General features: G+C 44.9%; 1 protein-coding gene across 1 annotated transcript; it reads left to right on the top strand.

Annotated features, from left to right (window-relative positions):
- Positions 1-1,192: 1,192 nt before the first annotated feature.
- On the top strand, positions 1,193-16,872 carry LOC136701759 (NLR family CARD domain-containing protein 3-like). Its single transcript, XM_066676454.1, has 11 exons — positions 1,193-1,452; positions 5,233-5,493; positions 6,152-6,206; positions 6,420-6,624; positions 6,860-8,675; positions 10,987-11,160; positions 11,335-11,508; positions 11,683-11,856; positions 12,625-12,798; positions 16,114-16,160; positions 16,334-16,872. The coding sequence occupies exons 2-11, from the start codon at positions 5,297-5,299 to the stop codon at positions 16,870-16,872; spliced, it is 3,555 nt and encodes a 1,184-aa protein (XP_066532551.1). The 5' UTR covers positions 1,193-1,452; positions 5,233-5,296.
- Positions 16,873-17,830: the final 958 nt, after the last annotated feature.

Raw genomic sequence — 17,830 nt, 5'->3', positions numbered from 1 at the left:
ACTCGCTGCACCCGCAAAGCACTCAGCATTGTGGGAGATCACACACACCCTTCACACACACTCTTCAACCTACTGCCGTCTGGAAAAAGGTATTGAAGCATTCGAGCCCTCACATCCAGACTCCGTAACAGCTTCTTCCCACATGCTATCAGACTCCTGAACACCTAGAGACTGAGACTGGACTGAAGAAGCACACACACACACACACACACACACACACACACACTTCTTCACACAAGCACTGGTCTGTAAATGAGTGTACTGTTTACATCAGGGTTACATCCAGTTACCGTTTACAGCACAAAAACACTGTGCTTTTCACTGTGTACTGTAAACACTGTATGATGTGTTTACAGTACACAATGACAATAAACTTCTTGAACTTGAACTTGTTAGAGTCCAGTTGTGTTCCCTAAAGGTTCATTACATTCTCTTCTCCAGAAGGAGAGGGGGATCTCTGTAATCTTTCATTAACAACTGTGGAGAATAAAAGAACACAATAAAAGTCCTGGAGATGAAACGGAGCGAATGAAGTCAACACAACTTTAACATCCACAGTTAATATAGAGTAAGGTCCAGTTCTGTTCCTAATTAAAGGTACAGTGTATGTTTCACTGTGGCACCACCACAGAGACAGTGTTTCTGACAGTGTCCCACACTTTGTAAAACACACACTGTACACATCTGTCTCTTCACAGTTGATCAGCTCTCTCTACGCCAGCCGTGACTGAAGAGGGACCACCACAGGACCCTCCTGTCTGTGTCTGATTCAGGTGGAGAAGCGTTTTCTACACAGCACTGACACTGACAGAGTGTGAAACCCCCCACAGAGACACGGCTGAGTGTGGAGCAAAAGCAGAGGTGCACTTTGTACACTTCCAATGATAAAATGACCAGTGAGTGCAGGTGTGACGTAGGTGTACCTAATATACTGGACACTCAGTGTGTATTCCACATTGGAACAGACTCATAAATCATCGAGTATTAGGCTGTTGTTATATGTCCGTGTGTCTGCGCATGCGCTGAAGACTGAGAAGAGCTGGATGTTTATGAACTGAGATTAAATCTGAAAGTACACGGTTTATAAACTGAGACGGGTTACTGAACCCTGTACAGATTCTCCTCCTCACCCTTTATTTTTCTCTTTAGTGCCCCCTGCAGGCCTCCGTCACTCCCCGAGTCAGAAGTGAAAGTAAAAAGCAGAGACAGAGAGAGGAGGAGAGACACACGGAGCTGTAGGAGACGAAGAAAGAGATTTCACCCAAACAGCGCTGTTCCTCCACACAGTGATCTTTTCAGTGTAGAAGAATGGAGGGTTTATTAGAGAAACAAAGCGGTGCTGGGAGTTTTCAGGAGTTAAACTCAGCGCGGGAGAAAATGGGGTCGGTGTGAAGAGAAGAAACTGAAGCGGAAGGAGAGAAAGACACTAAAACAGCGCTGTATTTTCACACGGTGAGTTTATACCTGAGTTTATTAGAGAAAGAACAGGACTCCGAGAGTCTCCAGGAGTTAAACTAAACTCAGGGAGGAAACGGCGGTGAGACCGTTATAAAAAGGGAAGACTCCAGTAAAGTTGGTTTCATATTCGCATATTCAGATTTCTTTCTTCAATATCTCCCAAACGCTATGTTTGTTGTTGTTCTAGTCCCGCCTTTGTTCCGCCTCCTTGTTCGTCACCCTCGTTATCTGTTTCATGTGTGTCTCGTCTGTTCGTGTATTTAAGTCCCCTTCCTTCCCTTCCTTTTTTTGGTCATTCGTTCTTTGTATCATGTCAAGTTGGTTATATTTTCAAGTCTGTCTGTCTCTGCAAGTCGTTCTCATTCGTTCTCTTACTCGTTCCTATTCCTAGCCTTGTTTCGCTTCTATTGTCGCTCTGTCAGTCTCTATCGTGTTATGTTGTTGTTTTACTTACTAGTTATGTTGTTTAACCCTCTAGTTTGTCTGTATTCCTCTTCAGTCTGTTTAGCTCTCTGTCCTGTTAATTTGGTAGCTCTCTAGTCTCTGTCCCTTTAGCACTGTTTAGTACTCCATGTTTAGCACTCCGTGTTTAGATTTGGTCCGTTTAGTCTTCGGTGTTTAGGATTCGTCTATTTAACTCTGTGTCCTAGTTTAGTTCGCTTACTCCGGTAAAGTTGGTTTCATATTCGCATATTCAGATTTCTTTCTTCAATAGCTCTCAAACGGTGCATGCAAATGACTTAATACTTGCAAAGTATTGTTTTTGGGATCCAAGACAAGCAACTACAACTCAGTTTATGTCAGAAATGTTTGCCATTTAAAAAACACGAAATATATTGTTTACTATGGGCTGCCGCCATCTCCGCGAGAGCTAAGGGACCGTTTACAAACTACACTACACAGTAAAAACGAAAGTGACGAACCTCACACATGATGTATACTACATCTCTTACCTTGATAAATTTAACCATTACTGGCCCGTGGTGATACATTTTTCATTATAAATTTCAATAGCTTTTGAACCTTTGATAATATTGTTTTTAAACAAGTTGTATTTGATCAAGTGCCACCCACATGACATGAGACCGTTATAAAAAGGGAAGTAGTCCGGGGTTGATACCCTTCTTGCCAGTTCCGGGAGAGATAAGGGACCGTCTACAAACTACACTCCACAGTAAAGACGGAGGTGCCGGCCAGCTGACTCACACGGGGAGCAGTGAGGGTCTCCTTCACAATCAGACCCCTGTGGCTCGCACACACACTGAACCGCACAGTATACACACATGTAAACAGATTGAGACACACACTTCAGAGATGTAAGAGTTGCAGTGAGGTAAATCAGTGAGGGACTGTGGTCAGTGCAGTGTTACTGAGTGTGTTTGTGTTTAAAGGAGTAACTCCAGCAGCTCCAGAGTCAGAATTAGTTTAATAAATTAATATTTGTTTGCTGTATTATATTTATAATATAATATATTTGGCAGCAGGTAGTGTCGCAGTCACACAGCTCCAGGGGCCTGGAGGTTGTGGGTTCGATTCCCGCTCCGGGTGACTGTCTGTGAGGAGTTGGTGTGTTCTCCCCGTGTCCGCGTGGGTTTCCTCCGGGTGCTCCGGTTTCCTCCCACAGTCCAAAAAAAAACACACGTTGCAGGTGGATTGGCGACTCGAAAGTGTCCCTAGATGTGAATGTGTGAGTGAATGTGTGTGTGTCTGTGTTGCCCTGTGAAGGACTGGCATCCCCTCCAGGGTGTATTCCCGCCTTGCGCCCGATGATTCCAGGTAGGCTCTGGACCCCCCCGCGACCCTAAATTGGATAAGCGGTTACAGACAATGGATGGATGGATGGATATATTTGGTTTAGAGAGAGAGAGAGAGAGAGAGAGAGAGAGAGAGAGCAGTGCACAGTGTTACATCAGTAAAAGGACAGTGAAAAGGCATAGATTAAGGGTTGTAATAACTGAGAAGGCTCTTGCGGTACCAGTTACTAAACACTGTACAGTTCAGTCTCTTGGCCTCCAGTGTCTCTCCTTTATCAGCAGAGATAAACAGGATTGTCTTCATGGAGAACAGGATGAGGAAAACAGTCTGAATGACCTGCCGTTCCAGTAGAACGTACGACTCACACTGGGGTCACACTACACCACTTTTAGCTTCATTTTAACCCTGATCTCCAGTCAGTCCGAGTCTGTGCTGCTCGGCTGTAGTCTGCAGAGCCCGGTGCAGTAGCAGTGTCAATCGGGGGAAAGTCTAAACATTAAATGTTTGATTTTTCCGACCCGATTTACAGCCTGCTGTCATTCTTCCAACCGGACTTTGCCCGTAATAGCGTAATATAAACTCTTCAGCAACTCAAGTCAGAATGAGACCCTTCAACAGCCAATCAGAACAGAGCACAGAAAGTTAACACAGGCAGTAGATACAGAAAACTACAAGTCTTTACATAATTCTAGATGCAGATGTCCCCAGATAACCAGTATTACCTGTAACAGAAACAACACGTTGGGCCACATACGTCGTTACAGCCTTTATTCCAACTTTATTCAAATGTTCTGTTCCACCTTCAATAACACAGCACTGTGGAGAGAACTACTGCTGCAGGTCTGATACTTCTGAGACATTGAAGGTGGAGCGTAGTCTCAGGTGTGTGCTGTTCTACTGATCTCCAGCTCCCTCTGCAGTGTGTAGAGACCGTGCTGACCACGTCTTCACATCCACCACCAAAGAGAGTTCTACATTATTTTTCTCTGTGGATCGACACAAACAGCAGTGCAGACAATAACCACAGAGAGTTGTTGTAGGTGTGTGTTTATCCGTGTCTCCTGGGGAAGGCTAGTGTGTGTGTGGTTCAGGAGGTTGGGGTCGTGTAGTGTGTGTCTCACATTGTTCCAGTCTCCATTAAAATCATCAGAAACGGGTGTAGTGTGAGACCCCAGTCTGTTTCTAATCTGCTCCCACTGTAAAGGGGACATTTTATTTTAAAGTCTCTTTTTGTGTGCTTTTGTATTTCCACTTTGGTCTCTATTTCTCCTATAAACATTCCAAGTGCAAAAATAAAACCCTCTGTTTTCTGAGTCAGTTGAAAGAGTTCAGTGTCAGGAATCAAATGCTTCAACGAGCCGTATGGGTGTCTCCCTTATTGTGACGTCACAATGAAGAAATTTGCATAGATCCACCCTGGCATCACCCCTCACCTGCGTCAACACGAGATGAAATAATGAAAGAACAGAGCTGGAGATATCTCTTTATGTGAGTGATTTTGTGTAAAGAACTTCATGAACATGTTTTGTATCGCCCCATAGACCTATTCTAACCTGTTTAAAAAGAGGTACATTATGTCCCTTTAAAAAGTTCTGTAGTATGTCACCAGGAGAACTGAAGATGTTCTGGAAGATCATGGTGGACACACACCTCTCTCTGGGTTAATGTTTCCTTTGATTTGTCCCACTGTGTGTGTGTGTGTGTGTGTGTGTGTGTATAAACCAGTCAGGTATTATCTCCAGAGATGGTGGTCTTATCTGCTTTGAGTGCTCCCTGATAACACGTCGTATCCATGGGATTCCTACAGTTCTCTCACACCTACAGCTCTCAGTAACGGTCAGTCTATTTTACACAGGTGTAACACAGTAAAGAGAATTAGGAGAATCTGACCACTCCCCCCTCTCTCCCTGAACTCCTACCAGAGTCTGTACACACCACTGGGTCTGAATACGTACAGTATCCCTTCCTGTGTTCTCTTACTCAGTCTACTGTCCTGTTCACTCTGTTTAATATCCACAGGACTGAAACCCAGAGAGCAGATTCTCCAGTGTCCAGCTGTGTGTCTGTAAAGAGTGACCAGATCATGGAGGACCCTCCTAAAGTCAGCACTGGGGGAGGAGGACCCAGCTGTGTGTCTATGAAGAGTGACCAGTCCATGGGTCAACCTCCTGATTTCAGTAAAGAAGGAGGAGAACCCAGCTGTGTGTCTATGAAGAGTGACCGGTCCATGGTTCATTCTCCTCCTGATTTCAGCAGTGGAGCTGTCCCCTCTGATCCAGAGTGAGTTACTGTCCTTCAGTGAAACACTGATGAGTGATAAATGAACAGATAAAGAAGGTTAGAACTCCTCTTGCTCTAAGAGCGTGAGAGGACACAGTGGAGAAAGACAGTCCAGAGCTTTGTAGATGTTCAGTCTGTGTTTAACTAAGAATCAGTTAAAGATCTATTAAATGAAACTGAAGTGGACGTGTCGGACAGAGCTGAGGACGTTTTGTCCAGTTCTGATTCTTCTGTAACACTAGGATAAGGTCATAAACACAGGGACTCTTATTCTGTAATAGCTACTGTCCTCAGTTCAGTCCTAACTGAAGATCTGATGAGAACTAAACAGATGAGATTAAGATGAGATTTTCAGAAACAGGAGCGCACATGATCCACTGTTTGAAGATGAACTGATGAAGGAGTGGAATCAGGTGTGTTTCTGCTTTATTGGAATGAAAAGCTGCAGTAACAGCGCCTCTTTGTGGAGAAGATTAGACCCTGCTGATCTGTGCAGCTGAACTCTGTGTGTTATAACGGCAGTGGAACCTTCATTATATATCTAGGATTTCCTACTGAATATGGATCCAGAACAGTCTGAATAATTAGTAATATCTGATGATGTAATGTATTGATCAGGTTCTCCACATTATTCAGTCTGTGTTCTGATTCTCCACAGAGTCCAGAAGAAGACTCCTGACAGAACCAGGAAGAATATGGAGTCAATATTCAAGGTGTTTGTGTGTGTGTTCCAGTGTTGTTATTAGAGGACAGTAATAAAGGCTACTGTTTATTCACTGTAGCAGTGTTATGATGGAGAGTGATGTAGAGTTTGGTGATGGACAGTGATTCTGGATTTTCTTAGAATAATAAAATATAAATCATTATCACTTCCACCCCTCAGCTCACACTGCACTGTCTGACAGACTCTGTGTTAATATTTCTAGTTTAATCAGGAGCTGGAGCAGAGAGTGATCTCTGTGGTGAAGAATCATCTGAAGAGGTTTATGAAGCTGCTGAGTGAGGATTACCCAGCATGCTCTGAGAGAGAGGAGGAGGAGGAGGATGGTGTTAGAGACGGAGTGATGAAGATCACACTGAACGTCCTGAGGAACATGAACCACACACACCTCGCTCACACACTGCAGAGCAGTAAGACTTCAGGGTCCTGTCTTTACTCTTTAGACACTTTAATAGAAACAGATCTAAGGATCATCATGATGGAATATTAATAAAATTAATCACAAATATATTTTCATTGTGTGAATATTTGTTCTGTGAAAATATATTCTCAAATATAAATAAACTACAGCTGAAGAACCTTTAGGTTTAATTTAATCAAAAAAATGTTTTGTTATTGTGATTGTTCCCTCTTTTTTTAAATTAGAACTGGCTCCTTCTTCTCATCGAAAGCTGAAATCAACCCTGAAGGAGAAGTTCCAGAAAATTAATGAAGGAGTCTCTAATCCTGGAAGCTCAGCTCTTCTGAATGAGATCTACACAGATCTGTACATCACAGAGGGAGGGAATGGAGAGGTCAATACTGAACATGAGGTCAGACAGATTGAGACAGTGTCCAGGAGACCAGCAGCACAGGAGAAACCCATCAAATGCAGCCAGCTCTTTAAAGATAAAGCCATCAGAACTGTGCTGACTAAAGGAGTGGCTGGAATTGGAAAAACAGTCTCTGTGCAGAAGTTCATTCTGGACTGGGCCGAAGGAAAAGAAAACCAGGACGTCCTCTTCATATTTCCACTTCCTTTCAGAGAGCTGAACCTGATGAAGGAGAAAAGGCTCAGTCTGATGGAGCTTCTTCATCAGTTTTTCAGAGACACAAAAGAATTAAAACCAAGAGACTATGATCTCTACAGAGTCCTGTTCATCTTTGATGGTCTGGACGAGTGTCGACTTCCTCTAGATTTCCAGAACAATGAGGGATTGTGGGATGTTACACAGTCAGCCTCAGTGGATGTGCTGCTGACAAACCTCATCAAGGGGAATCTGCTTCCCTCTGCTCTCCTCTGGATCACGTCTCGACCAGCGGCAGCCAATCAGATCCCTCCTGGGTGTGTCGCCCAGGTAACAGAGGTACGAGGGTTCAGTGACCCTCAGAAAGAGGAGTACTTCAGGAAGAGGATCAGTGACCAGAGCCTGGCCAATCAAATCATCTCCCACATCAAGTCCTCCAGAAGCCTCTACATCATGTGCCACATCCCAGTCTTCTGCTGGATCTCAGCCACGGTTCTAGAGAGAGTTTTGGGTGGAGCAGAGGGTGGAGAGACCCCCAAGACTCTGACTCAAATGTTCACACACTTCCTGATCTTTCAGATCAAACACAAGGAACAAAAGTACCAGGGAAAACAGGAGGTTGATCCTCAGAAAACTAGAGAGAGTGTCCTGGCTCTGGGAAAACTGGCGTTCCAACAGCTGGAGAAAGGCAATCTGATCTTCTACGAGGGCGGCCTGAGAGAGTGTGGCATTGATGTCAGAGAAGTGTCAGTGTACTCAGGAGTCTGTACCCAGATCTTCAGAGAGGAGTTTGGGCTGCACCTGGGGAAGGTGTTCAGCTTTGTCCACCTGAGTGTCCAGGAGTTTCTGGCTGCTTTATACGCACTACTCTACTTTACCTCCAACAACAGAAATGAGCTGAAGCCTGGGCTCTTTACTATCTTCAGAAAGTCCCCCAGAACAGTTAGTTCTAGTTCCACTGATCTCTCTGGGATCTTCAGAGCATCCACCATGTCAGAGTTCCTGAATTCTGCAGTGGACAAGGCCTTACAGAGTGAGAATGGACACCTGGACCTTTTCCTCCGGTTCCTTCTGGGTCTCTCACTGGAGTCCAATCAGACTCTCTTACGAGGAATACTGACTCAGACAGGAATCAGATCTCACAGCAGAGAGGAGACAGTCCAGTACATCAAGGAGAAGATCAGGGAGAATCCCTCTCCAGAGAAAACCATCAATCTGTTCCACTGTCTGAATGAACTGAACGATCACTCTCTAGTGCAGGAAGTCCAGGAACACCTGAAGAGAAGAGGTTCTCTCAGTGGAGTCAGGTTCTCTCCTGGTCAGTGGTCAGCTGTGGCGTTTGTGTTGCTGAATTCAGAAGATGAACTAGATGAGTTTGACCTGAGGAAATATAATCCATCAGAGGAAGGTGTTCTGAGACTGCTGCCAGTGATCAAAGCGTCCAGAAAAGCTGTGTGAGTTCATCATTAATAAATGTTTATTATACTTTTAGATTTACTGCTGAATTTTCTCTCATTGTCTGAAATCCTTTCACTGTTTGATTTGTCTTTCTCACCGTCCTCTCTCTCATCTGTCCCTCACTACAACTCCCATGTCTCCACGGGTGATCACATGAATGTGGACATCTGTCCTCCACCCGATATGGGAGGGAAATCCTGACAACATTAAAACTGAAGTGAAGACAACAAAATTAAAAAAACAAATACGTTTTACAAATATGTTTATTTTTTTACTTTGAAATCACAACATCATTTTTCTCTCCTTTCCTTGAGAAAGTACTCTCTAATGGTCCTCTCTCGTAGCTCTGCCGCTCACTTCCTGTGACACGCTTTGGAGGAAAATCCTGGGGTCTGAGCTGAAAAAGGAATCTCACTTCATTTTTCTAATACATTTTTGCTGAAGCATAGTCTGAGACGAGAAAACATTTAAAACACACAACAGATGAACTCTAGACTCTAAAGACGTAAACCATGAACACTAAGACTAACAATGACAATGAACTGCAGAACACAGACACCAAGACACACTTTAAATAGTGAATATAACTGGGATAATGTGACCCCACTCACAGGTGTGGGACGAGACTAAAGGTAACACAAGTGAAAATAGACACAAGACCAAAGCACAGAACGAATAGATCCTGACACCATGTAGTCAGCCTGGTGTTCTGTTTACTGACATTTTGACCTGTTTGTTTCCAACTGTTACTTTTAATAATAACTGTTTAAAGCTGGAAGCAAGTGATTACGATACAGAAATGAGTAACTTATATAAATAACTGATGCTGGAATCATGTTTAGATAAATTATAAGATATGATACTTACAGTTTTAATTGTGTTGGATTATTTTATAAAGTGGTTTAAGATAAATATAACATTACTATAAAACATTTAACTGCTGAAAGCATTTTGTATTATTCCTTTTTTCATCCTGTGTTAAGATGTCGTACGTTTGTATTTTCTGAGTTAAACCTGTAAATACACAATGTGTAGCACGATCTGACAAAGTAGCATAACCTGACAGGTATTAGTCTGCTCAGCTAATGGTGCTGCAGTTAGAGAACAGGTTTAGAATAGCGGTGCTACACACACATTTCTGACTAAACCTTCGATTTGCCCTCACAAAGTCCTCACGTTCATGTCATAGCAGCAGTGTCGTATGTTAGTCTGTAATATGTGCTTAACATACCTCTCAACAAGCACTTAAAGATGGTTACTAATTGAAAGGTCTTGTGAGAGCAGGTTGGCAATTCTACCAACAAACCTAGAGCAGGGTTGCCAGATCCAGCAAAAATATCCAGACCAAAGTCTGTTGAAAACCCAAGGAAAACCCTAGAAATATGGGAGATGGGGAAAACGTAAAAACACAACCGAGGTCTGGACCTCTGTGTCCTCGTAGCTAGTTACAGTCATGATCACACTGTGCACTACACACACATCAGCAAATACCAATTTATTAATTGCCAACACTAGCTTGTTAGTTTAAGTTCATTTTAATGATAAAACATATTCCAGTAGGGCTGTGTGAGAATGTGGTGATACGATATGTATCACGATACAGGGGTTACGATTCAATATGTTTAAAATAATCAGATATTTTTATCTTAGAAATGAAAGCGAATGCAAGATTCCTAAAAAAAACAAAACAAAAAAATACATATACAGGTGAACATGTATGTAGTATGTATTGCCTTTGTTGTGGAATCCAAAAATCCACAATAAGCCCACACTTCAGCTCTGTACACTACGGGAGCCACTCTAGCTTTCACACAGAAACAAACACAACATTCATCGTGGACATTACCCGGACTGGTAAAAGTCAGAATCAGCGCATGTGAGAACAGAGCGAGAAATGATTCTCCTGCACAAGTACTGCTCCACGCTTCATCTCCCACTGTGAGAACACACCTGATGCAGAAAATCTCTAGTACTAAAATACGACTCCGGGACATCTCCGGACTTGATACTTAGGAGTTTCTCTAGAAATTTGCTGGAGCTCATGCCATATTTGGCCAATGCCATCAGATAGGTTCACTAATGCTAACGTTAGCAGTGCATTCTGAAGTTACTTGTTTAGAATGAGGTGGGAGAGTCTAATGACAGAAGACAGTACAAGAGCGCACTCTAGCAGTCAGGAGTTTAAACACCGAAGAAGAAATATCAGGCTAAAACAATTCAGTGAACATTTTCTAGTTTCAAAAGTAAGGGATCTATTCATCACGCCGTATCATCACACCACATGCTGTATTTACTCTGTTTTTACAGACTTGCTGAGTGTAGTCTCACCAAGGACTCCTGTGAAACTCTGGGATCAGCTCTACAGTCAGTAAACTCCTCCCTGAAAGAGCTGGACCTCAGTAACAATGACCTGCAGGATTCAGGAGTGGAGCTGCTCTCGGCTGGACTGAAGAGTTCACTCTGTAAACTGGAGACTCTCAGGTAAATCTTTCTGTACAATCAATCCTGAATGAACAAGTAGATTAGAAACTTTAACTCATGTTACACACAATATATCAATCCAGTGAACCTATTCTAAATGTAAAAAGAAGCTTTTGGACAGTATCATCACTCTACACCATCATACAATGTGCTGTATCTACTCTGTTTTTACAGACTTGCTGGGTGTAATCTCACCAAGGACTCCTGTGAAACTCTGGGATCAGCTCTACAGTCAGTAAAGTCTTCCCTGAAAGAGCTGGACCTCAGTAACAATCACCTGCAGGATTCAGGAGTGGAGCTGCTGTCTGCTGGACTGAAGAGTTCACTCTGTAAACTGGAGACTCTCAGGTAAATATTTCCGTACAATCAATCCTGAATGAACAAGTAGATTAGAAACTTTAACTCATGTTACACACAATATATCAATCCAGTGAACCTATTATAAATAAAAAAAGAAGCATTTGGACAGTGTCATCATTCTACACCATCATACAATGTGCTGTATTTACTCTGTTTTTACAGACTTGCTGGGTGTAATCTCACCAAGGACTCCTGTGAAACTCTGGGATCAGCTCTACAGTCAGTAAACTCCTCCCTGAAAGAGCTGGACCTCAGTAACAATGACCTACAGGATTCAGGATTGGAGTTGCTCTCTGCTGGACTGAAGAGTTCACTCTGTAAACTGGAAACTCTCAGGTAAAAATTGTCAAATTACTGTTCTTTGAAATCTTATCTTTTCTTTCATTTTCTTATTATTATTGTATTCGCAAAATGTAAAATGCTACTCCTCCTAGGGTTCTCATGCTACAGCTACGAAACTTCACATAGTCATAGATCCTGTGCCAACTCGGGCTTGTGCTTTTTAGAGAGATCCGACCTACAGATTTCAAAATACGAGCTTCTAAAGTGGGAATGTTACCCATAGGAATGCATTGGCCAAAATTTCAACCTGCTCTAAGTCGGTCAATTTTGAAGCTATGGCCACAAGGTTTCAAATGTTCAGACCCGGGCACACCAAGACCCATCACATCTCACACTCATTCGTTTGTGGGTTTTTACCCTGCAACAATTCTAGCAATACCTAGCAAGCCAAATTCATGAAAGTTATTGAACTTTCACCCTCTAGTTTAATATTTTATGTAGCTGTTTGATGTAACAGTGCAATGTAATATCATGTACATCTCATTTAACAATATCTTCACTCAGACTCACTGTTCAGATGAGAATGAATTCTACTTTGTCTTGGATCCATTCTGAATGTTTTATAACTAGCTCTTACTTACCAGAATAAAATATAGATTTTAACATGTACTAATTCAAAGTAAAAAAAGTACTATGTCATTTTAGCTGTGGTGTGTAACAGCATTGACTCATTTTAAACAGAGTTTATTGATGTGTGTGTTTCTGTGTACTGTACTACAGCTGTTGTTACTCTGTGTAAACTCCATCTGTTCCTTTCTGCAGATTGTCTGGGTGTATGATTACAGATGAAGGCTATTGTTCTCTGGCTACAGCTCTGAAATCTAACCCCTCCCACCTGAGAGAAATGGATCTGAGTTACAATCACCCAGGAGAGTCTGGAGGGAAGCTGCTCTCTGATCTACTGCAGGATCCACACTTTGCACTGGAGGAACTACAGTGAGTTTTACACACACACACTGCTCTCTACAGAGTGTCGGCGTGTGGACGCTGGAGCTGAGAGAGAGGACAGTGAGTGAACACGGTGTGTGACTGTAGAACTACAGAGTGACCGGCGTGTGGACGGTGGAGCAGAGAGAGAGGACAGTGAGTGGACACGGTGTGTGACTGTAGAACTACAGAGTGACCGGAGTGTGTACGGTGGAGCTGAGAGAGTGGAGAGTGAGTGGACACGGTGTGTAACTGTAGAACTACAGAGTGACCGGCGTGTGGACGGTGGAGCTGAGAGAGAGGACAGTGAGTGGACACTGTGTGTGACTGTAGAACTACAGAGTGACTGGTGTGTGGACGGTGGAGCTGAGAGAGAGGACAGTGAGTGAACACGGTGTGTAACTGTAGAACTACAGAGTGACCGGCGTGTGGACGGTGGAGCAGAGAGAGAGGACAGTGAGTGGACACGGTGTGTGACTGTAGAACTACAGAGTGACCGGAGTGTGGACGGTGGAGCTGAGAGAGTGGAGAGTGAGTGGACATGGTGTGTAACTGTAGAACTACAGAGTGACCGGCGTGTGGACGGTGGAGCTGAGAGAGAGGACAGTGAGTGGACACTGTGTGTGACTGTAGAGCTACAGAGTGACTGGTGTGTGGACGGTGGAGCTGAGAGAGTGGACAGTGAGTGGACACGGTGTGTAACTGTAGAACTACAGAGTGACCGGCGTGTGGACGGTGGAGCTGAGAGAGTGGACAGTGAGTGGACACAGTGTGTAACTGTAGAACTACATAGTGACCGGCGTGTGGACGGTGGAGCAGAGAGAGAGGACAGTGAGTGGACACGGTGTGTAACTGTAGAACTACAGAGTGACCGGCGTGTGGACAGTGGAGCTGAGAGAGTGGACAGTGAGTGGACACGGTGTGTAACTGTAGAACTACAGAGTGACCGGCATGTGGACGGTGGAGCTGAGAGAGAGGACAGCGAGTGGACACTGTGTGTAACTGTAGAACTACAGAGTGACCGGCGTGTGGGCGGTGGAGCTGAGAGAGAGGACAGTGAGTGGACACGGTGTGTATCTGTAGAACTACAGAGTGACCGGCGTGTGGACGGTGTAGCTGAGAGAGAGGACAGTGAGTGGACACGGTGTGTAACTGTAGAACTACAGAGTGACCGGCGTGTGGACGGTGGAGCTGAGAGAGAGGACAGTGAGTGGACACTGTGTGTGACTGTAGAACTACAGAGTGACTGGTGTGTGGACGGTGGAGCTGAGAGAGTGGACAGTGAGTGGACACGGTGTGTAACTGTAGAACTACAGAGTGACCGGCGTGTGGACGGTGGAGCTGAGAGAGTGGACAGTGAGTGGACACGGTGTGTAACTGTAGAACTACATAGTGACCGGCGTGTGGACGGTGGAGCAGAGAGAGAGGACAGTGAGTGGACACGGTGTGTAACTGTAGAACTACAGAGTGACCGGCGTGTGGACAGTGGAGCTGAGAGAGTGGACAGTGAGTGGACACGGTGTGTAACTGTAGAACTACAGAGTGACCGGCGTGTGGACGGTGGAGCTGAGAGAGTGGACAGTGAGTGGACACGGTGTGTATCTGTAGAACTACAGAGTGACTGGTGTGTGGACGGTGGAGCTGAGAGAGAGGACAGTGAGTGAACACGGTGTGTAACTGTAGAACTACAGAGTGACCGGCGTGTGGACAGTGGAGCTGAGAGAGTGGACAGTGAGTGGACACGGTGTGTAACTGTAGAACTACAGAGTGACCGGCGTGTGGACGGTGGAGCTGAGAGAGAGGACAGTGAGTGGACACTGTGTGTGACTGTAGAACTACAGAGTGACTGGTGTGTGGACGGTGGAGCTGAGAGAGTGGACAGTGAGTGGACACGGTGTGTAACTGTAGAACTACAGAGTGACCGGCGTGTGGACGGTGGAGCTGAGAGAGTGGACAGTGAGTGGACACGGTGTGTAACTGTAGAATTACATAGTGACCGGCGTGTGGACGGTGGAGCAGAGAGAGAGGACAGTGAGTGGACACGGTGTGTAACTGTAGAACTACAGAGTGACCGGCGTGTGGACAGTGGAGCTGAGAGAGTGGACAGTGAGTGGACACGGTGTGTAACTGTAGAACTACAGAGTGACCGGCATGTGGACGGTGGAGCTGAGAGAGAGGACAGCGAGTGGACACTGTGTGTAACTGTAGAACTACAGAGTGACCGGCGTGTGGGCGGTGGAGCTGAGAGAGAGGACAGTGAGTGGACACGGTGTGTATCTGTAGAACTACAGAGTGACCGGCGTGTGGACGGTGTAGCTGAGAGAGAGGACAGTGAGTGGACACGGTGTGTAACTGTAGAACTACAGAGTGACCGGCGTGTGGACGGTGGAGCTGAGAGAGAGGACAGTGAGTGGACACTGTGTGTGACTGTAGAACTACAGAGTGACTGGTGTGTGGACGGTGGAGCTGAGAGAGTGGACAGTGAGTGGACACGGTGTGTAACTGTAGAACTACAGAGTGACCGGCGTGTGGACGGTGGAGCTGAGAGAGTGGACAGTGAGTGGACACGGTGTGTAACTGTAGAACTACATAGTGACCGGCGTGTGGACAGTGGAGCAGAGAGAGAGGACAGTGAGTGGACACGGTGTGTAACTGTAGAACTACAGAGTGACCGGCGTGTGGACAGTGGAGCTGAGAGAGTGGACAGTGAGTGGACACGGTGTGTAACTGTAGAACTACAGAGTGACCGGCATGTGGACGGTGGAGCTGAGAGAGAGGACAGCGAGTGGACACTGTGTGTAACTGTAGAATTACAGAGTGACCGGCGTGTGGGCGGTGGAGCTGAGAGAGAGGACAGTGAGTGGACACGGTGTGTAACTGTAGAACTACAGAGTGACCGGCGTGTGGACGGTGTAGCTGAGAGAGAGGACAGTGGGTGGACACGGTGTGTAACTGTAGAACTACAGAGTGACCGGCGTGTGGACGGTGGAGCTGAGAGAGAGGACAGTGAGTGGACACGGTGTGTAACTGTAGAACTACAGAGTGACCAGCGTGTGGACGGTGGAGCTGAGAGAGAGGACAGTGAGTGTAGAAACAAAGATGTGTTCATAATGTTGTGGCTGATGGGTGAACACACTCCTGTAAGTTTGAGCTGTAAAACCACAGAAGTGTAGCCCCCCACTGCGGTGATGAGGGGGAGGAGCTGAACCCCGCGGGGGGCATCACATGACCCCGGTGTTGGGGGAATGCTCTTATGGTCACAGCCCTAGTTTCAGGTTGATGTGGAGTTTAATGAGTTTATAAATGTGTGTGTTTGATCTTTAGAGTCCAACACGGAGGAATCAGCAGAATGAGACCAGGACTGAAGAAATGTAAGATACACACACACACACACACACACACACACACACACACACACACACACATACACACACACACACACACACACACACTATACACTAACATAAATATATAGTAAAAACACATGTATAGTATTGTTTGTAAATGTGTGTGTGTGTGTGTGTGTGTGTGTGTGTGTGTACAGATTACTGTGATCTGACTCTGGATCCAAACACAGCACACACTGCTCTCTCTCTATCTGAGGCAAACAGGAAGGTGGAGTGGGTGGAGGAGACTCAGTCGTATCCAGATCATCCGGAGAGATTTGATGGTGTTCCTCAGGTTCTGAGTGTGGAGAGTTTAACTGGACGCTGTTACTGGGAGGTGGAGAGGAGGGGGGGGTGTTATATCTCAGTGTCGTACAGAGGAATCAGGAGGAAAGGACGAGGAGCTAAGAGTGGGTTTGGATCCAATAAATTCTCCTGGAGTCTGATCTGCTCTGAGAACAGTTACTGGGTCAGTCACAATAATCAGATCACTGAAATACACACCCCCTCTCACTGTAACAGAGTCGGAGTGTATCTGGACTGGGGGTCCGGCACTCTGTCCTTCTACACCATCTCACCTCACACACACACACTCACACACTTACACACACTCACCTCCACATTCACTGAGCCCCTTTACACTGGGTTTAGGGTCTGGGGTCATGACTCCTCAGTGCGTCTGTGTGAGACAGAATAGACACACACTCTCTCCTACACACACACACACACTCACACACAAATAATTAAATAAATAAATATTTTTTTATGAAAATGTTTAAAATGTAAAAAAACTGAAATGTCTTTGTGACTCTGTGTTGTGTCTGTTTTCTCTCTCAGTTTTTAATTGATTTTAAATTAAATGTAGGGTTTAAATGATTTGCACATCATTGTGAGTTGTTTTTATTTACATGTTGCACACTGATTTAGAGCAGTGGGGAAATACACTACGTTATAAAACAAGGATCTAAGTAAGGGGTGTGTGTGTGTGTGTGTGTGTACACTGCACTGCACTCTATAATGATAATAAAAATACACAGTGTCTCCCCTCCTCCTCCTCCTCATACAGCCCCTGTACTCATGTAGCTCCTGCTACTATGTCTCTGCTAGCATTAGCATATTCAGCCTGTTAGATGTGCCTTGCCTCTGCTAGCTCAAGATACTATTTCTCCGCTAGAGTTAGCATATTCAGACTGGCAAACACGCCTTGTCTTCGCTAGCTTATGCTACTATGTCTCTGCTAGCATTAGCATATTTAGACTGGCAAACATGCCTTGTCTTTGCTAGCTCAAGCTACTATTTCTCCGCTAGAGTTAGCATATTCAGACTGGCAAACGTGCCTTGTGTCCGCTTGCTTATGCTACTATGTCTCTGCTAGCATTAGCATATTTAGACTGGCAAACATGCCTTGTCTTTGCTAGCTCAAGCTACTATTTCTCCGCTAGAGTTAGCATATTCAGACTGGCAAATGTGCCTTGTCTCCGCCAGCTCAAGCTACAATTTTTCCACTAGCATTAGCATATTCGTTCTGGCAAACGTGCCTTGTCTCCGCTAGCTTATGCTACTATGTCTCTGCTAGCATTACCATATTCGGCCTGTTAGATGTGCCTTGCCTCCGCTAGCTCAAGCTAATATTTCTCCCTACCGTTAGCATATTC

This window comes from Hoplias malabaricus, chromosome 7, assembly GCF_029633855.1.
Source record: "Hoplias malabaricus isolate fHopMal1 chromosome 7, fHopMal1.hap1, whole genome shotgun sequence".
Lineage (NCBI taxonomy): Eukaryota > Metazoa > Chordata > Actinopteri > Characiformes > Erythrinidae > Hoplias > Hoplias malabaricus.
The sequence above is the reverse complement of the archived record's forward strand: the minus strand, read 5'-3'. Positions and strand labels throughout refer to the sequence as shown.